The sequence below is a fragment of the Caretta caretta genome, chromosome 9 (genome assembly GCF_965140235.1).
Source record: "Caretta caretta isolate rCarCar2 chromosome 9, rCarCar1.hap1, whole genome shotgun sequence".
Classification (NCBI taxonomy): Eukaryota; Metazoa; Chordata; order Testudines; family Cheloniidae; genus Caretta; species Caretta caretta.
The window spans coordinates 50482854-50503931 of NC_134214.1; the positions used below are offsets into that span (position 1 = coordinate 50482854).

Consider the following 21078-nt stretch of genomic DNA (forward strand, 5'->3'; position numbering starts at 1 on the left):
ACAGAGGGAAAAAGTGCTTTCAGCCACAGCTGCAGCCTGAACACCTGGGAGCAGCATCAGATCCAGTCAGACTCTATACTGGGTTGCAGCTATACTCCACCACCAGTCAGGGATGCCAATAGACCTTCAACCCTCTTCCCCAAGCCCAGAGAAGCAGGGCCTCGTTCTCCAGCCCCAGTGACACGTCTGCAGAGAGAGTGAGATGTCACCCAAGAGTGGAGGTTACATGTGACTGCGATCTCTTAACTGTACACCCCTATCTCTGGACGCACCTCTCTATGCCTTTGTAATACGCACGGTGCCAAGCAGTGGAGAACCAGGCCCACTATCTCACCCTGGCCCAGACTACGTGTCAGCCGGCTAGCCCTCATCCAGTCTCCAGGAGTTGTTTGAGCCTGAAGGGTCACTCAACTTCAGATCCTGTTTCCCTATAGGAATTCTCAGGTTCAAAAGTGGCTGATGCCGCTGGTACAGGCCACTCCTAAGCTCCACCCCTCTAGCGCCTGTTCTCACACAACCTGGAGCTCAAGCGTGGAGAGCAATACAGCTTCCCCTCCAGAACCTGAGCCCCTTCTACTCGGAAGGTGGGGACTAGCTAGCTCTTCCATTTTTTCTTGGTGCTTCTGCTTTAAGAAGTCAACAGCAGAAAAAGCTGAAAGCAACCCCTGCCAATCACAACCAAGAATTAAAGGAAAGGCTTCAAAATCCAAAATCTTTAACATGATACCCCGATCACAAGCTAAAATCCACATGGCTGTGTCTGAAACAAGTTTGTAGACAATGGAAATCAAGTTACAGGTGGAGAAGGGAGAGGTAAAGAGGACTTCCTTTTATATGTAATGTACTATACGTGGGGAAAGGTGTTATGCTGAACACTGATCTTCCAATTCTTAACTGAAACATTAAAGCGGATCCTCAGTCAATGTCATAATTTCCTGAAGCGTTTGTTTCACAACAAGCCAGTACAATCTAATTGTGGCTCTTGGACAAGCTGCCTTATCTTCACTAGCATTTTAACTCCAGTTAAGAACACACCTTTTCCCCTTGTAAAGACAAGGCCTCAGTCCCATACCCTCTGGGTCCCCAGGACTTGGCACTAACCAACAGACCTTGTAACCTCCTTAGTTTGATAACAAAGTACGCAATTGAAAATACCCATTGGGAGGAGAATGTGCAACAAAGGCCCTGATGGGAGTTTGCACCCCAAATGTTGGCTACCTATGGCATGTTTGCCTCTTGATTAGTGCTATCAAGCGTGCACATCTTACTAACCCCACTTTTTAGTCCTGTGACTGGAGTGGTTAGTGGGCCACTTCACCTTAATGGTCTCTTACAATATGTGTTAACTCCTTACACTAAACAATCTCTTCCAACTTGCATTTAGCTATGACACTGAGTACCTTTCCCGGACCTGAAGAAGAGCTCCGTGTAGCTCAAAAGCTTGTCTTTCACCACCAGAAGTTCGTCCAATAAATGATATTCCCTCACCCACCTTATCTGTCTTTCAAAATGGTCGTAATTCTCCTGTTACATCAAGAAGCAGGCAAGAAACTTCCTCATGCACCTGAGGTATGGTTGCCAACTCTCCAGGATTCTCCTAGAGTCTCCAGGAATTAAAGATTATGTTATGTGATGAAAACTCCAGGAATACATCTAACCAAAATTGGCAACCCTAACCTGAGGCCTAATTAATCCTTAAGAGAACCACATTGGGGGGATTAATTGAACACCTAATTAAAAAAAAAACAACCTAATGTCAACATGGTGGGTGGCTGGCAAAGCTTAGAATGTGCTGATGGGTTTTAAAAACTCAGTGTAGAAATCCTAGATCACAAAGGGTTTAATCAGAGCCTAAACCCTTTGAATGGTTTAATCAAAGCCTAGACCCTTTGAATGGCTTAAAAGTCTTTAATCATTTTCAGCATATGTGGGTCAGGCCCAAGCACTGTTCTTTGCTGTGGGGATTTCTGGATCAGATCACCTTCTGGGAAGGGGGAACCGAGCTCTGTTAGCTGTTGGGTTTTGTGCTCTACATCACAGGAAAAGACAGAAAACTTCACACAGACAAGGAAGCTGCTGCTTCCACTTACTAAGGGATCTGGTGTATGTCTGGTGTGGGTCAATCTCTCTGCCGACCCCCCTGCTGTTAACTTGTCCCATAGGGAACTCTAGTCTCACTTGCAACCTCTCATTCTTAAGCAGAAGCATACTGGGTCTCCTTCAGGAATGGCATTTTCCAGCCGGGAAGCCTCATCTTTCATGAAATCAATCTGTTTTCATGTCCTACTCTGAGGCGGCCCCTCAGGCAAGGGGTGGAGTATAAACCTTGCCTGGGCTCTCTCCTCTTCGCTGCAAAAAGCAAAACCCAGTCAAGTCATGCTCAAAATATTCGGTGCAATTACACGAGAACCAATTTTGAAGCCTGTCATTAACCTGGCCATGAATTAATGAAGGCTCGGAGGGAGAAAACGCACTTCCTTTGCAGTTCTTCCTTCTCTGTTGCTAGTATCCATTCATGATGCTTTTTACTACACACCTCTGCCTCTCTTTACTACAAGTTCGCACAGCCTCCTAAAAAGCTGTCAACCTCTCCAGAGATGGAAGGGAGGATTCCCGAACAAGGCTTTATCCTTCGGGGGCTGCCCACCCCGAGGAGAATCAAATGGCAGCACATACAGCAGGTGCTGGAGAGGGAGCGGAAGGCAGCAGACCGGATAAATAGGTTCAGCGTCTCTAAGACTATATCTGCACTGCAAATGAAGACATGACTGCAGCACAGCTGAGCTAGGCGGACCCATGCTAGCTCTCATCTAGCTAGCATTGGTAACACTGGTAGAGTGAATGTGATGGCACAGAATTCGGCAAGGGCTAGCAACTGGAGCTCAACCCGGGGACCTGAGCACACTTGAGTGCCTGCACTACGTAGTGATCTGCATTTGGCTCAACTTCTCCCTCCCCAAAACCAGTGTTACGAACGGCTGACCTGCTAGCCCACTATACAAGACGTGCTGACATCTCAGTGTGTTAGACAGACACCTCTTGCCTGTCCTCCTGCGTCCCACTCCATGGGGAGGATTATACACCGTCGTGTGACATTCACACCCACCTACCCCGTGCATGCCCTTGAGCTCACTCCGGGCCCTTGCTGGGATCCCTTCCTGTGCACACTTCCCTCCACACCAGACCTAGGCCTGGGCCCCTTTTGCTCAGTTCATCCACTGAAAGAGAAACAGAGGTGACCTTCCTCACATGGATGGGTCATGGGGCTGGCAGAGACCCTCCCATCCCATCCCAGGTCTCGGTCCCAGACACACCTTTGCAGCAGCTGCTGGCACAAGTTCTGTGCAGGTGGAAGTTGATCAAGACTGGGAGGAGGCATGGCTGGGGCAGTGCTGAGCCCCAAGGATGGCCAAGAGATGCCTCTGCAACAGGCCATGGAATCTGCACAAACAGAGCCTGGCCCCCCTGAATCAGGGAGGAAGAAGCCGCTTCCCGTTCCTCCCCATCCTGGCACCAGCACCAGTGCAGAGATGAGCCTGGCCCTGAGTGAGCATGTGGAAAAGCTGCCAGGCAGCCTCTGACTGCTGCAGAGAGGCTCCGATGGCACAGAGTAACCAGGCGCTAGCTCAGTTTAAGCCTCAGTAAATAACAATCATTCGTAGCGCTGCAGCCCTCTGCATTTACATCCTCAGATGCTGCGCTAACGAATGGTGTTTGCAAACTGAGGGCCAGCTCCTCCGCTGGTGTCAATCAAAGTAGCTCTATGGTCAATGGGCCAAATGACCTGAAAAGTTAGTACTCCCTAATGGGAATAAGGGGGAGACCCTCTAGCTGGGGTTGACGGACTGTGAGGGTTGACAGACTGTGCTTCTGAAGAACATGTGAATCAGAAGACTCAGTCTTGGTGTTAGGGGCTTATTCCTTCACCCGCTCACTTCCCTGGTCCTTCTCGCATGAACAGAGAGCAACAATACCCCAAGTCCAAAGGTGCAAACAATTCGATGTCACCACAGAGCCTTGCCTGTGTCCCTGTTCCCATTCCCTGTTCCCATTCCCCCCCTTTAGCAAAACATGATTCCAATTCCCCCACCCCCATTCCCTGTTCCCATTCTCCCCCTTTCTTCCTGTTTGACTGCAGACTATATAGTAAAACTTGAGTTCAGCTTAGCTATACCTTAACCAATCATTTTACTGAAATTTAACTAACCAATCCTAACATATTGTAACATGATTATTTAACCAATTATATCCCACCACCTTAATTAGTTTACACCCAGCAAAATTAATTATACAGCAGATAGAAAGAATCACAGAACCAGACAGAGATTATACAGACAAACAACAGGGAAATGGGGACTACAGTGATAGAACAACAAAGAAATGAGGATTTCACATCCCAGCTATTGATAAGTGATTTCTTGCCAGACAGGATGCTATCAAACTAATTTCCTTTTACATCTTCTAGGCACTTCCCTTTCTCTGGAGGTGATAGGCACTATCAGGTCAGGATTTGTATTCCTAACAGCCCAATAGCACCTTATTTCAGTGTGACTAGTTTGGAATGTGAGGATGTGACCGTTCGCTTCCCAGCTTATGGCTGCCTCTGCTGCTTAGCCAAAGACCTTAGCCTAAGAACAGGGCCTCAGACTGTCACAGTGAGAAAAGGCCTTATTTAGTCGGACAGTGATTTTGAGTCTTTCTTTTATACCTCTATAACTAGCTAAATGATAAAGATATATCTAAATTCTTAAAGTATAGGCCTTTGCAGACAGGCCTGAATATCTATATCCTAACACTCGGCACATAACTCAGTGTGACCCAGAGTTGTGGAGAGAACACGAGACACAAGTTCCCAGGCCTGCAGCACAATTGCTGAGCAGTGAGGTTACTCCTGTCTGACAGGTGCATCACACCAGCTTGAGATGCCAATGTATGCTCCACCCTCCAATTACAAACACAAAGAGCGGGCGTCCCCATCTCCAGCTTAGTGCCAGATACTGTGATGGACCAATGTACGGGCAGCTTTCTCCGCCTGGCTCCCACCGGACATAGCAGACAATAAGCAGACCTGCACAGCGTGCCTGCTGAACAGTGCGGTTTCCAAAGACACCATAAAATGAGACTACCTGAAACCACTGGGTGTGTGCTCAGCAGGGCTCAGCTATGCTGCTGCTGCTGCTCCCCCTGCCACCACGGCTGCGCTGCTCTGTGTACTCACACTAGCTCACTGAGAGCTAGCACAAGTATGCGTACATGTGCTGGGGATATCAGACCCCCACCTTGTAGCACTGGCGTCCTGTCTATGAGGTTTTTTAAGAAAAACGAGCCAAGTATTCCGACAACGCGTTCAGGCACTGCAAAGCCCATTTAGCTACCAAGACCTAGTGGGGTCTTTTCCCCGCTCGTGCATCAGATTTCAATACTTCTTTATTAATTTATTGTGGGCCTCATCCCACCTGGAATTCTCAGCTCCCAGGGTGCGCATGACGAGGCGGAAAGATGCTCCCTCCATCTCAGGGCGTAAGAAGTTACGAGCAGAGCCCAAGTGCGTTGCTCGTCGCACGGGTGATCGGGGGTGGACTATCAAAGCAAAGGGAAGCTGGCACCATAGGGGCTCCCTAGATGGAATGGCCTGTCCTCCTCCCAGCTCACTGAAAGCTGGATAGGCCTCTCTGGGGGTTGTTCCCAAGTGTTCAGAGTTGTGTTGCTCTAAGATACAAGACTCAAACTGACCCAGAGTGGGGGCTGCACTTACCAGCCCTGACTGGTGCTTCGGCCTGTTGGTTTACAGGGAATTTTCAGGACTGGCAGTTCAGAAAAAGGCATTGTTACTTAAACAGAGCACAATTGATATCAGACACAGTGACATACAATAAACACAGATCTGCCCAATGCCATTGAAGTCACCTGTAAAAGTACTTGTCCGTCCGTCCGTCCCCCGCCCCCCACGCTCCCCCCCACGCCGCCGCAGTGGCACTGCTTTCCACTGCTAGGGCCAATCCTGTTCTGACAATAGGTCTAAGGTTCCCAGGTGCACACCTACCCCCTTTGGGCTAATGAACCCAAGGACTGAGACTTCCAACAGCAGGGACAGAGGAGGGTCAGTGTGGCTAACCTCCTGGCACTGTCAGAAAGCTCAGCGCACACAGCACCCTACTGACCTTCCTGCTTTTCCCTTTTTACATAATAGTTTTGTCAGCCTGCCATAGGAACAGACTGGATTAGACTAGGTTTCTATGTAGACCAGTCTCTGCTGTCTGGTACTGGATGCTTCACAGGACCCTGCTGTAGTCAATTAGTGAAAGTTTTCCTCCTAATCCTCATTAATTTGAGATTGGCTCAGGCTCTGAATCAAGAAAGCTTACAACTCTCCAAAACTTAAAAAAAAGTCTACATGGACAACAAGAACTTCCAGAGTCATCCATAGTAAATGTCCAATCCTTTTTTAAAATCCTGCCATGCTCTTGGTCTCAATGGTATCTTGTGGCAATGAGTTCCACGGGGTAACTGTGCCTTGTGTGAAAAGGTGTTCCTCTTTATTAGTTTTGAATTTACCATCTTTTGATTTCATTATGAGACAAGGTAAGGACAAATTTCTAATCAACCTCCTCCAACCCAGTCATTATTTTATATACTGTCATATCCCATCTCATGCTTCTCCTCTAACATAAACAGCCCCAGTATTTTTCACGTAAGTAGAAAGAAGCCAAAGGGGATTGCCTGAAATCACAGCCCAGCCAGTGGCTGTGTCTTCACTAGGGATAAAGGTGCATACTTAGCCCAAGTACTTAGGTAACTCGGCTTAACAGTGCATGGTAAAGTGTAAGAGTAGACAAGGCAGCTTGTAGTTTCCACATGGGTTAGCAGGTCCAGTTAAAGATTATGTATGAGCTTCGTCTCTAACTTGACCCGCTAACTCATGTGAAAACTGCAAGCTGCCTTGTCTTCACTACCATTTTAACTCAAGTTAAGAACACACCTTTTCCCCTTGTGAAGACAGGGCCTCAGTCCCAAACCCTCTGGGTCCCCAGGACTAGGCGCTAACCAACAGAGCTCGTAACCTCCTTAGTTTGATACCAAAGTATGCAAACAAAAGTACACATTGGGAGGAGAATGTTCAGCAAAGGCCCTGATGATAGTTTGCGCCCCAAATATTGACTAACTGTGGTGTGTTTGCCTCTCGATTAGTCCTATCAAGTATGCACATCTTACAAGTCAAAATAGGCTTATTCTACCTGCTAGCCCTACACCTTCAGCCTGGGTGCTGAGAGTCAAGCTGGTTTCTTTCCATCTTGCATATCACTGCCAGTAATAAAGGTTCTGCAGGCTAAACGAAGCCTTCGGTGACACTGAGCTGCCCCTACTGTCTTCAGAGTTTGCTTTCTTTGATAGCTTGTAACCCTGTTGCCTGCAATCAGTGGGACAGACAGGGGCTTAGGAGACAATTCTGATGCTGATGCATGAGACGGACAGTTACGCTCAGCTCTCTCCTTCGGAGCTGTGCTGGCTCTGCTGTGCAAACAGGAGCACAAAGGAAGGAAAACTTTTGTCCCTAAAATGAGCAAAGGCAACTAAGGACCATCAGAGGGAGGCTGGTTTGGTTTAAAAAAGAAGATTCTATTTTTACACAGTCCTTTTTTAAGAGAACAACTGAGCTTAAATAAAAAGAGGTTGATAATCCGTGGGAAGCAGGACTTATTGGGGGCTTTTCTCCTTCTCCCTCGCTGCCCCCACACAACGACCCATGCTCAGGATGGCCAGCAGCACCCATTTCTTTCCGGGTGAGCTTTTGAGGCAGGATCAGAAGGGCATATTGAGGTGGGCACAATTGGAATTCAATCGAATCCCCCATCCTGTGCTCCCCAGCCCAGCCAGCTGCAGTTGTGGGGGATCCAGTATTCTCATTTATCACTGAGTTCTACTGCAGACCAGCTCCGCACAATGAGCCAGCAGCTCAGCTCCCTTATCACAAACTGAATCACAAACAATCGTTAAGTAAAACCAGGCAGCAGCGTTTGTCTTTTAACTGAGCAAGCAGCTCCAAGGAACCCCCCGGGGTGAGTGCAGCTAGACACAGAATGCATGGACACTGTCATTCCCAGTTCAGCCTTACCTCTTAGCACCATGCAGGCTGCCCCAGGCTTTTCCTTCTTCTAGTTTATTCCCTTGGTTGGGAGGATAGAAAAACAAACCTTTAGAAAACCCATCCTGCCCTCTGTGCGCTTGGCCCTTGTAATCCAGAAGGGTTAGATGTGGCTGGCAGGAAAAGGGTTGCTTGGGGCAGGAGATTGGTGGAGTGGTGTCTATTTTCTTCCCCAATCCTCCTGTCTATGTTGTTCTGGGATGGAGCTTGTCTTCAGTGGCAGCTGCTGTCTCTGCTGGTCTGAGCACTTGCCCGCTCAGCCTGCTAGCTCCAGCTACCCCTGTTAAGGTGGATCTGAAGCCATCAGCTGCAGAATTGTTATTTTTCTGCCGGTCCTGCTCAGCCTCCCTGCCTCGGACAACACACTTGTTCTGCCTGCTCAGTGTGAATGGAGCAGAGACACAAGAAGAAAGAGGAGGAGCCGGGGAAAACAGCCATGCGTTTGTTTAACCCTTCTCTCGCTCTTTCTGTCCTGACTGTTTGGGTTCTTCAGACTGAGGGATAAGCGCAGCCAGCCAGAGAGTGATCCATCACCTAGCAATGTCCTCGCAGTACTTGTTCTGCCCAAAACTCTAGTGCTCCCTTAAATTGACAGGCCACAGTAAAAAAAAAAAAAAAGAAAGAAAGAAAGAAAGCCTCACCATTTCCAGTGAAGTTGCTTTCATCTTTTTTGGTTAGAATTTCCTAATCCCCAACCAGCTTCAAATGAATCTTCAGGCCACAAATATCCAGACAGGGGTTTAGCCCGGCCTGAAGAGGTTTGGACATAGGTGCATTTCAAATCGGTGTTGATTCAAGCTCTCTTGGTTAGGGGGTGTTTTTCAGCTTGTTTTGGCCTGCCCTTTGTTTCACTGTTTGTTGGGATTTCTCAAACGCTGTCACAGCACGGGAGAGGTGTCTCTAACCCCACAGGTGTCTGTGGAGAGGCACTGATACAAGCCGCTTCTCACCACACTGTTATGGGCCCTGGCCTGTAGTGTTATGACAACCCCTGCAATGGAAAACTTTCCACTTTGTTTCAGTCCACGGGTCAGTTTCCTTTTTTTTTTTTTTTAAAGCGTCAGCATATTTTCATCCATGGCAAAGGTTGCACTTTCCTCAGGAATGGAACAAACCTCAGAAAAGGCCAAAATAGATAAAAAGCCTTTTCCCCCCTCTTTCCATGACGTCCATGCCTGAATGCTCAGGGGTGACGCTATTTCAGGCATGTCATATTATTTATATTTCGCTATATTTATATTCATTAAAGAAGTCATGCATGGATGGAGCTCTCTGACTTCAAAAGGCAGGAAAAGGGCAGTGACAGCTTAAACTGAACTTTCTGGAGAGAAATATAGACTGGGAGGAAGGGAATATATATATATATATATATAGTCTGCATGCCTATTCCATTATAACATTCCCACCCTAAGCGTCTGCCCCGCCCCCAACCCCAATCCTAACCCTGCCTAAGGGAGGACTCTCGAGAGGACAGCAGCAAGCTCACAGACGTGATACAAGGACCAGAGTGGCAAAGATCATAGCCAATTACTGCACAGAGAGACTACATGACGAGGACCGTCGGAGCATGCGTGCTGTATACAGGGGTAGCAAAATCGGCTCTTTAAAGGAAATTCTTACTGGGGAAAGGAACGTGGACCTCAGCTCCTTCCTTTCCAACACACTGGCCAGCTGTTGCTCTTAGTGCATCGGACAGACGCAGACTTTCCAGCTTTGGAGAGCAATGGAAGCTGGTGGGTTTGAATTCATTGGCTCTATCCATAACCTCCAGAGGGGATTTGATGGAGTTCCTAGATCACCCAAGTAGTTCTCTACCTCATGTCAAATCCAGGTTTCCCCAAAGTGTAGAGTCCTTGGAAAAAGAAGAGGAGAACTTGTGGCACCTCTGAAACCAGTCCTTGGAAAGATTCTAGTATTAGCAATTGCAGTCTGTATTCCAGAGAGAACAGGCAGGAACCATCAGCTGCTGTCCTTGAAATGCTGAAGCAAGTATGTCATCCCGGAGTCTGCCCAGGCAATTACACTCACATTTATCCAGGGCACCAGTAAGCATCTGAGGTCTGTCCAGATGTTTACGCCTAGGTGCCACTAGTACTACATCTTCAGGAACCTGAGCCTCTCTCCCAGGAGCTCATGTTTAGAAGGGTATAATCTCAGAGCATGCTTACCAAGTTCATGCTGGTAGTAGCAGCCTATTAGATGAGAGCTCATTAACCATCTCTTGTCTAGTGGAATGGCTTAATGAGAGCACCTCTCTCAAAGAGGTCTAGATGGTTGTACAGTAGACAAAGTCCCAAGTTTGGACCTTCGGACTAGTTGTGAATGTATCCAAGTGTCTCCTTTCCCTCAGAAAACTTTGAAGTCTATTTTGAGAGCCAAGGGTGGAGTTTTCCTTTCCCCAGAAAGAGAGTAAAGAACAACACGATACTTCTGTGTTCCCTTAAGTCAGCTTTTGAGCCAGACTCCTCTGGCTTTTTCTAATTCTCTTCAGCGCCCACAATTCAGAAGCACTAAAAAATTCCTCACCACCACTCATGAAAATTTCCTTCACCTGAGAGTTAGAGACATGGGTTGAAGTGTGTGTGTGTGTGTGTGTGTGTGTGTGTGCGCACACATGTTGTGCGTTAATCTGGTTTAGTTCACTTTAGTACTGGTACTCTCCCAAGTTCTTACAAACCAGTCCTTACCAACCAGAGTCACCCAAAAGACAAGCCGCTGGCAGCAGATAGCACACATTTGCATAGTCATTATCCCTTCTCATCTGGTTGGCCTTGATCAGCAGTGAAATAACACCAGTCTTAAGAGTTACGTACAATTGAGATGAACAGGGCCCCACCTCTCAGAGCTATTGCTTCAGGGTAGTTGCAGACTCACGTAGACTTCACTGCATCAGGTCACTCTTGGTTTATATCTTGTAAGTTATTTTTACAACCATCAAGCTAGAGACTTGAATGGAAGATTCTCGAGCACAAGATGACAGCCAGAGCCTCATTATTTAGGCTCCTACCTTCAGCTGAAAGCAATGCAAGTGAGGAGCCTAACTACCTTTGATGATGTGGGCCAACACCCTCTAAATGAAATGTCTGCTCATGGAACCACTGTGAGCCAGGCAGTTCAAACACTGTTTAAAAAAGAAAAGGAACTGTCTTCACAGCTCTGTCCACCATGCTAACCAGTGGCAGTCTGCTGGGGTGCGGGAACTACTTCAGAGCATAGGGTGCTTTAGGAACGTGGTCTTTTTCGGAATGTCCTACCAGTGTGTCTGAACTCCAGGCTGTAAGGCACTGTTGCCCTTAATAGATGCCTGGATGCAAATAAATAATACTAATACTAATAACACCCAGCGCTTATATAGCGCTTTTCATTAGTAGATCTCCAAGCACTTTTCAATTCAATGTATTTATCCTGACAACACGCCTGTGAGAGACAGACAAGCTCACATCTCCATTGCACAATGGGGAACTGTTAGCAAAGCCCATCCTACTCCAATCTAGAGCCGGCTGAGCTATTTACAAACAACCAAACTTTGCCCTTTTTTCTGTTGGAATGATCGGGGAATGGGCCTCATGTGGCCATGTTTTACAGGGAACTCAACTCAGATTTATTATATGAAGACTTCATGCAAATATTTCAGCTGATGGGGGCTTGTTTTTGATTTAAAAAAAAACCTCCCCCAGGAAAGAATCCATTGAAAAATTTATAAGCTAGAAATGTTCATACCCTGCAATCTGGGGCGATGGAGAGAGAAAAACGTGCACCTGATCTGGCTGGTTTGATATAGCTTAAATGGAGAGACACTCCCCTCCGCAGCTCATGGGCCAGTTTGTATCCAGGTACAGTCTGGTCACACCATGTGCTCTGTCTCATGAATACTTTACTTCTGTTCTCACTGTTCTTGTTTGCTAGGATGGTTCACTCTGACTGAACGCACCTCTATTTCTTTTAGCACCTAGGTGCCAAAGATGGTCCCATCTCAGCGAGGATAGCAAGAGCTTGTCATCTATTCACTACAACTATTATTCTGAGTATTTGTTCTTCGTAATTGCTTATTCGCACGATGTGTCACATGGCATTGTCTTCCAGATGCACTCAGAGTTCTCCAGATGCCACTGATCACTTCTGGCATTGTTCAGCATGTGCATAAGCCTTCACAACCCTTGCTCTTCCCACAGACACACCTGCAAATAAATATATTTGCCAAAAGCAAACCCCAGGAGTCAGGAACACCACAGCCAAATATTTGAAAAAGACACAGGTGATGGAGCTTCCACCATTTCCCTTGATATACTATTTCACAATCCAAGCGGATCTCCCTTTCGGGAAGTGTCTGGGCACTCATTAACATGATGAAATTAAGGAAAGGAAAAGCTAAAATGCTGGATTAATCTTTTGTGAGCCCTGGTGTCCAGACTGTGGCCGCACCCCCACTCTGCCCACCCTGCACCCCAAGGCCCCGCTCTCACTCAGTCACTTCCCCCCAAGACCCCGCCTGCACTCTGCCCCAAGGCCCACCCCTGCTTGGCCTCTTCCCCCCCAAGGCGCCACCCACTGCTTGCACAGTGGGGAGGGGCAAAGAGGAGCACTCACCAGTAAAAACAAAAGTCAATGCCTGTGGCTTCTGTTGTAAATCTCTTCTGCTCAAAAACTGGCCTCATTTTGCTCATTATCAAGCACATATTCACTGTCTTGGACTCAGTAGGTCGTGTTCAATTGAGTGATGTGATGTGGATTCGTCACTTGTTTGTGGAACCGTTGCAATTGTTTCCCCTCCAGTCACATTAGCTTTCATTTTTACCAGCTGAATCTCCTCCTAGGATGGCCAGAGAGTCAAACATTCCTCGAGTTTCAGATCGAGTCTAACCTCCTCCACATCACAGGTCACTGCATTTCACCCAGTAACCCCTGTACTGAGCCCAGTGACTATTCTGCCTGTTGGAAATACAGATCCCTGTGCATGGGCAGCGGGTAATGGATTCTGGGGGAGGATAAGCCTCCCCAAACCTCCACTAATGCTCTCCGCTGCAGCCCCAGGGCTGGGCTGAGATTGGGCTCAGAGCTCCTCTGGGTGACCAGGGCTTAGGGCTTGGCCCCAGCCGGCTGGCTGGGACTTGAGGCTCCTCTGGACTGCTCCGGGCACCAGCGAGCTGGGCTGGCTTCGGGGTTGCACCGGAAGGCCAGCCAGCAAGAGCAGGAGGAGGTGGGGCCTCGGGCAGAGGAGGCAGGGGGCTAGCCTCCCTGAACAGGGGATGCACACACTGCCCATGGTGCTGTTTGAGTTACCCCAACCTAGGTAAGCAAGGGATCTCTTTGTTCTTCTGCCAGAAAGTGGGGGGCAAGGACTTTACCTGCACTGGTCCATGACTCCCTGCCTCCCCCTTTATTAACAAAGGTTTTTTTGGAACATGCCAGGGCCCGTGTCTCCATGGTGTCACCCTTCAGCCCCAGCCCTCTGGCAGCCCAGCTCCCACAGGAGTCACAGGGCATGCACCCTGATTGCCACTGCCCTAGAACCCTCCCTGGGGGAAGCCTGCCCAGGGCAAAGGGGCGTAGACGGTCTCCCTTGAACTCCTTGCTGGGAGCTCTGTGAAGGTTGAAGCACTCAAGTGTTTAAATCCCCAAGGTCATGCCACGGTGCCAGCCCGGAGGACAGAGAAACCCCACTTGTTCTGGGATCTTCTTAACTGTGCTTGGCACTCCATCCCAAGGCGACAGCTGCCTTACCCATCCGATAGAGGCGAAGCTAAGGCAGGCTCTCCTTGCAGTAATTTTGCTGGGCTGGGTGGAGGGAGACTTCTGAGGAGCGTGACTGGCTCCCAGCCTCTGCCTTCTCCCAACTTTGGGCTCGGATGCCTGCACAGGAGCGTCCAGAGCAGTGAGAAGATGTATGCAGCCTCTCCTCGGCTCCCCCAGCCACATCCACAGGCTTCCCTTCTCCTCCCCCTCCCGGCACAGAAGCCAAGGGGAGCATGGGACTCGCTGACAGATTTAACCCAAAACCCCACTTATACACCTCCCCAGACTTGGCTAGCCCTGCACTGACCTTTGCCACTTAGGCCCACCTCCACCCTCCTAGCTCCCTTTGCGAGTATGTCTACCCGGCATCTGGGAGTGAGCCTCCCAACCTGGGCAGACAGACTTGCTAACATTCTAAACACAGCAGTGTGGATACTGTAGTCAGGTGCTCAAACCCACCCAACCTCCTAGCCCTGAGAGCCTGAGCTCCAGCCCAAGCTGCAACGGCCACACTTTTTAGCACACTAGTGTGAGCCAAGCTAGCATCAGTCTGCCCACCTACTGGGATTTGAAAGTGCTCCCCATTCACTGTCAGTTTACCAGTTAATTTCTCTCCCAGATGTGCTGTTTTCTCTCAGTCCCAGATCAGGAACGAAGCACTGAACAGAACAGACCCCCGCTGCACCCCACTAGACATCTCTTCACTCATGCCAAGTCTACGCATTTCTTCCTTTAGGACTTTAAGCCAATCTCAATCCACAAGACACTGCTCACAGCCCAGCCACTTTGATGCCGTGTCTCATGAAAATCTCCCTCTCAAAATTAATTCATGTCCTAAAATCTAAATTTATGATGGCTATTGCATCCCCTTCAGCCACTAGCTTTGCAAGCCTGTCCAAAAAAGCAATCAAATTTGTCTGGAAAAAGTTATTCTTTGCAAGCCTGAGCTACTGATTAGTCATGGGTCTGGTGCCCAGTAGGTGGTGAGTAAGTCTTTTTCGCTCTAATTTTTAGGAAGATTGGTAAAGATCACAAACCACTAATGCAACAGACATAATTATCTGAGCAGGGAACCCACTGCAGGGGCAACGGCTGCAGCTACTCCTACGGCACCAGTAGGTTAATAGCTCGATGACTAAAAGGTGCCGAACGTGAACAGAATAGCCAACCACCAACCACTGCCTGATTGGCACTTAGCAGCCAGCACTCAAGCCCTTTTGCCCAACGTCACCCCCGCTGAATGCAGAGGTGTTACCCCAGGCGGGCTCTCACACTCTCATTTTATCTTGGTAAAACTAGTGATTTGGGGTGGGGGTCACATTGGTGTGAGTGAAATCAGAATCTCCTGCCCTGCAGTTCAGAGGGAAGAGAGAGTCCTTTTGTGCCAAAGAGCAGCTGGGCGACAGGGGACCATCCTCCACCCCCCACACAGCCTCTGCAGATATCAGCTCCAAGCGCAGAATAGTGGAGTGACACACACCACCTGCCTGGAAGGGTAGTGATCTGGATCGACAGCCCACACAAAGGTTCTTGTTCTCACAAAGGCTTTTTTTGTTGGGGGGGGGGAGACAGTTAACACACACACACATTTCATTCTGGTGGGGAACTTTAACTCAGAGCTGCTTGGTCGGACTTCTGAAAGTCACGCTACATCTGTGGGAGCTTTTATGCCGCTTTCATCCTTGTTCAAAGCATTAGCAGGAGCAACACCATGCGCATGCCAGGAATAAAATAAAATCAGGAAAAAACTGAAGTCTGAATCTTCTCTGAACAAGGAAATAACCGCTGGCATCCTGGAGCCCAAGGGAGTTAGGCGCACAACGTCCTGTGAATTCACTAGGACTTGGCTGCTTCACTGCTCTAAAAAGCTGCAAAAATCCCTCCTGACTGTTCAGAGGCTGGGGCAACCTGTAACACTTGCTATTGGTGAGGTTGCAAATCAGTGCCCAGCACAACCCCACAGCACTGAATTGGTCCTAGAGGGTCTCTCCTGGAAAGAACATTTGTTTTTTCAAATCCGAGCAAAATCCGCTCAGGTGTCTGAGCTCAGCAAGGCTGGGAAAGAAAAGCAGCACATCCTCCTCCTTCCAGGAGAGTTCTGGCTGCAGGGTTAGCATGGACCTGGACTTCTTCCCTGAGGCCTGCTTCCTTGGTTTCGCTTGCAGTCGTAAGCTGGCGGTGGTTTAACATACACGATTGTTTGGAAACTGTGCACAGGCCATGTACCTGTATGCTCAGTTAGGGAATTTATGTATTACTAATTGGCTTAATCCCCCCGGGTGGGCACAGGGAGTACAGTTTGCCCGCACTCCTGCCCTGGTGCTAGGAGGGCAGTTGCGTCAAAGGTGATGTCAGCCCTCAAGGAAGGGCAGGACTTGACTGGCTTGCCAGGGCTCCATAGAAGCCCCAGTGCTTGAGGAGATAGTGATTTGGTGCATCTCCCGGGAGCAGCCCCTGTACTGTCAGTGCCTTGGTTAGCCCTGCCCATTTGATGAGCTGTGGTGAGCAGCTCCAGGACCCTAGGCAGAGCAGGAATTGTGGGAGGTTTGTCCCACTGGCCTCCATCCATCCTGACTATCTGCTGCCAGGGGTTCTAAACACAGGTCCTGCTGGCTGAGTGGATCAGATCTGGTAGCTTTAAAACAACTGAGGTGCCTCAAACTTGGTTGTTTCTGTAGATCTCACTTAGACCAAACAAGTCAACTAAGCTTGAATGCAAATATTTAAGTAGCTCTGGAGTTCTAAATATTCGTCTTAATCCTCATACACTTATATGCCTGGTGCCCAGTGTACCTATGTGTTTGGAAAAGGGTACTCACCCAGTAGCACAACTTCAGTAGATAAACTTTGTCACACATGAGCATTACATCTCTGTCCTCCCCCACCCTTGAGATTTTCTCCATCCCTTGCAATTCTTTTCCCTCACTCTTTTCCCTTCCCCTTGGAATTTCCCCCTGCCCATGTCCAGTGGGCCGAGCAGGGGTTGCAGTTACCTGGGGAGAGGGCTGACCGATGTGGAGCCTCTGCTTGGCGCGCGGGCTGAAAGGCTCTGAGAAGGTGGTGGCGGCAGCAGTGGGTGAAGTAAGAGGAACGGTTCCGTTTCCTGTGCTCAGTCAGGCATGAGCTCCCTTCTCCTCACCTCCTGCATGGCTTCCTCCAGCCCATTTTCCACCAGAGGGGTCATCAGTAAAAGGTCAGCATTTGCTAGACATTAGCAAACCTTAGTACCTCATATCCCACTGTTTTTACCTACGCATGAAATTGGCAATAACTGCATCGCTGCTGGAGGTAACTGTGAACCTTTTCACGGCAACCACTAGCTGTAGAAGGTCAACCTACTGAACAGGATCCGTGGCTTCTCCACTCCTCAGAAATCAGACAATGCATTTAGGGGAGTGTAGCGAGGCAGCCTGGCTCCCCGCCACCCCGGAGAGGGACGAGACTCTCTGGACGCCAAAGTGGGTGGAGCCAGCGAACCCTGCACCCGCTCCTCAGAGGTCAAGGCGCAGGACAGGAAGTATAAAAGCCCGACCCCAGAGCTCACTTGAAACACAGCCACCGGAGAGGCCAGACGCCTGTGGCGGAGCTTCTAGCTGGGAGACCACGGCAATTGGCGACCGACCCAAGGACTGGCCAGACCAGCCACTGCCTGAGGCTAGCCCGAGCCCAGAGACACTGCCAAGCTTGCCGCTTGCCAGTTACCCCAAGAAGCCGCCAAGCCAACTGTGCGCCAATAACCCCGAGGAGCCCATGGTGTGTGACCCCTTGGAGGATGCCATCCGGACCCAGGTACCTCTAGAGGGGGAGGTAGGAAGCAGCCCAGGGGCAGCCGACCCTAGTCAGGATGCAACACAGCCAGAGCCTATGTCAGTGTGTTGCGGCCAGGAACCCCACAGACACAGCAGCGGGTCTTCTGCTGCTGCTAGGGCCCCGGGCTGGGACGCAGTAGAGTGGGTGGGCCTGCATCCCCCCTGCCACCCATCTCGCGGGTGGCAGTCTCCCCCTCTCCCAGGCCACTCGGAACCAGGAGCCTGGGTTTGCTATTGAACTGTTTGCTCAGCCCCTGCCTGAGGGCCTGCGCCACTGACTGTTTGTTGCTTGCCCTGATCCAGGGCCTGGGCTGGCTAATACTGAACTGTGTGCTCAGCCCCACCTGAGGGCCTGAGCCACTGACTGTTGGCCCGCAGCCAGGCTAGTTCCCTGACACACCTGACAGAAGTTACAAAGTGGTCTGGTTCCCCACTGCCCCAGAGTGGGACAAGCCAGCCGAACCCCCCTACACGTGTTGGAGAATGCGGACAGTGATCCCCCGATCCTTGTGAGAAGGGATCTGTGGAGGAGTGTGCCCAAGTGACTATGGTTAAGCTTATTAAGTTCTTAGCCGAAAGCCAACAACAACAACAGGCCGCCCAGCTCCAGCAGCAGCTGGTCCAACAGCTCGGGACCCAACATCAACAGCTGATTTTGGAGCTGGGACACCAGAAACTGGACGACAAGCAGCAATGCCTGCAGCAGTTGGTGACCTTGTTGCCCCGTCCTGCGGAGCCTCAGCCTGCAGGGCCTGCTGAACCACACAGCCTAGCCCCTCCCATCCGGTTGACAAAGATGGGACCCAACGACAACCCAGAAGCCTTTCTTGTAACTTTTGAAAGGGTGGCATTAGTCGCAGGCTGGGCCCAAGACCAGTGGGCTACCATCTTGGCCCCATACCCGACTGTGACTGCCCAAACCATATAACGGGGCCTGTCCACAGACGTGGCATGGGACTACACCTGGGTAAAGGCGGCAATCTTAGATGCCTTGGACGTTAGCCTGGAGACCTTCCAACAGTGGTTCCAGAGCTTGGTCTATCCTATGGGGCCCCGACCCCAGATGGTAGCCCAAGACTTGAGGGAAGCGTGCAAGCAGTGGCTACAGCCCAAAAGGCAGACCCTGGATGAGCTCGTTGAACAAATTATTCTGGAGCAATTCGTCCATATACTCCCATCACGGGGGAGGGCCTGGGTCCTCTGCCACTGGCCTATGATGTTAGCGGCTGCCATCACATTAATGGAGGATTTCCTCACTGCCGAAGCACTGGTGGGACCAAGCATTCGAGCTGCCCCGCCAGGACCGGAGCGCCCTAACCCACAGACGAGCCACAAAACCCGTAATGGGGCCTGGAGCCCCGACCTCGGCCTGCCGAGGCCCCAGTTTGACAAGCCCTGGCACCTTGACCAGATACCCGAGGGACCAACCGAAGCCCTCCCAGGGGCCAGGTGGGAACACTGTCCTGGCTGGGGCGTGCAGACTTCAGACCCTGTTTTTCCTGTGGGAAATGTGGCCATTTACAGTGGGACTGCACCAAAATGGATTGCAACTTCGGCCAGGTCTGCACAGGAGAAACCCGTGCCTGGTGCCCACAGGCCACCAAGATTACGGTGCCAGTGGTTGTCGGGGATTGCCCAACCTTGACCCTAATTGATTCTGGCTGCAGTCAGATGCTGGTTCATCAAAGCCTAGGCCTCCAGGCTGATTCACGCCTGGGGACGATCCATCTACAGTGCATTCACGGCAACGTACGACCCTACCCCAGTGCCCAAGTCCGGCTGACCGTGGATGGGGTCACGCGATCGATGGTGGTTGGCTTGGCTCCTCGGCTTGTCTACCCGGTAATCCTGGGGCAGGACTGGCCAGACTTCCTGGAAGTCCTCCGCTTAAATGCCGACAAAAGCCCACAGTTACCCCAGCACTGGAAGGGGGCCTTCCTGAGACCCAATCGGAGGGGGAGGAGGCACCAGACCTCAACGGACCAGAAGAAGAACCCGCGGATGCCCCGCCAGATGCTGCCGCTGAACCCCTGCTTCACACTGACTTTTGTTGTGACCCAAAGAGCAGATCCCACCCTTAGTCACACTTATGAACAACTAGCCACAGTCGATGGAGTCATAATTGACCTGCACCAGGCGAAGCAGTGGCCACACTTGGAACTGCTTCAGGATCGGCTCTATCGAGTAGAACGGGACCCGCGCACGGGAGAACCCCAGAGACAACTACTCGTCCCTCGATGTCGCCAGCGGGCCGTAATGAAACTCGCCCACAACACCCCTGCTGCTGGGCACTTGGGCCACGAGAAGAGTCTAGCCTGGAAACTGACATGCTTCTTCTGGCCCAGCATGCATCAGGAAGTAAGGAACTATTGTAGCTCCTGTCCCAAGTGCCAGCTTGCTGCACCCCCGCGAACACCCAAGGCCCCATTGGTCCCCATGCCCATTGTTGAAATGCCCTTCGAGCGCATGGCCATGGACCTGGTGGGGCCCCTCCCCAAAAGCACTGCTGGATTTCAGTATGTGCTGGTCCTAGTAGATTACGCTACCCATTCCCAGGAGGCAGTGCCATTACGGAGCATCACCGCCTGAACCATTGCGGGCGAGCTTGTGAAAGTCTTTGCTCGGGTAGGCCTGCCCCAGGAGATTCTCACTGACCCGGGCACCAACTTTACCTCCCGACTTCTGCGGCAGGGGTGTGGGCTCCTGGGGATCAAGCAGTTGTGCACCTCTATTTACCATCCACAAACCTATAGTTTGAACGGTCAAGCCGTACTCTAAAAGACATGTTGCGCAAATTCCCCCCAGAAGAACTATGCCAATGGGACCAGCTACTCCCGCCTTTGCTTCTGGCGATCCGGCAGGTGCCCCAGTCCTCTACGAAGTTTTCCCCCTTTCAGTTGTTGTATTGCCACCACCCACAGGGGCTCCTGGACCTGATGCGTGAAGCCTGAGAACAAGCATCATCACCAACCCAGGGCCTCTTGAAGTACGTCCTCCCGCTCCAGGAATGCCTCACTTAGGCCAGGGCGCTCGCCCGGGAAAACCTAAGGGCCGCCCAGGAGGCTCAAGCACGAACTTATAACCGCAGAGCCGTGACTTTAAACCTGGGGACTGGGTCCTGCTTCTCCTGCCCTCGAGCAAGGGCCCCACTGGCAGGGCCCCTACGAGGTGGTCTGGAAGGTGGGGCCCGTCACCTATGAGGTCAACCAACCAGACTAATGTAAGAAAACCCAGTGGTACCATGTCAACCTCCTGAAGTCTTGGCGGGAGCGCGAGGGATTATTAATTAACCCCTACCTGCTGGAGCCAGAGCTGGGCCCCCACACCGCCCTGACCCAGGACACTGAGGGGCCCCAGCTCGCAGAGACCCTCACGGACGAACAACGCAAGCAA

General features: G+C 50.6%; 1 protein-coding gene across 6 annotated transcripts in view; it reads right to left on the bottom strand.

Moving 5' to 3' along the window:
• The window catches only part of DGKG (diacylglycerol kinase gamma), a 206064-nt gene that overhangs the window by 135856 nt on the left and 49130 nt on the right, over positions 1-21078 (bottom strand). For 5 of the 6 annotated variants that reach the window (XR_007358332.2, XR_012669917.1, XM_048863174.2 and 2 more), the window contains exon 1: positions 8114-8547. The exons of the other annotated variant lie outside the window; for it this stretch is intronic. Coding sequence is in view for 1 of the 5 variants with exons in the window: in XM_048863174.2 (XP_048719131.2) it covers positions 8114-8126 (13 nt within the window). In the remaining 4 variants the exon portion in view is untranslated. Of the gene's footprint in view, positions 1-8113; positions 8548-21078 lie in introns of those variants that run through there. 6 annotated transcript variants of the gene reach the window in all.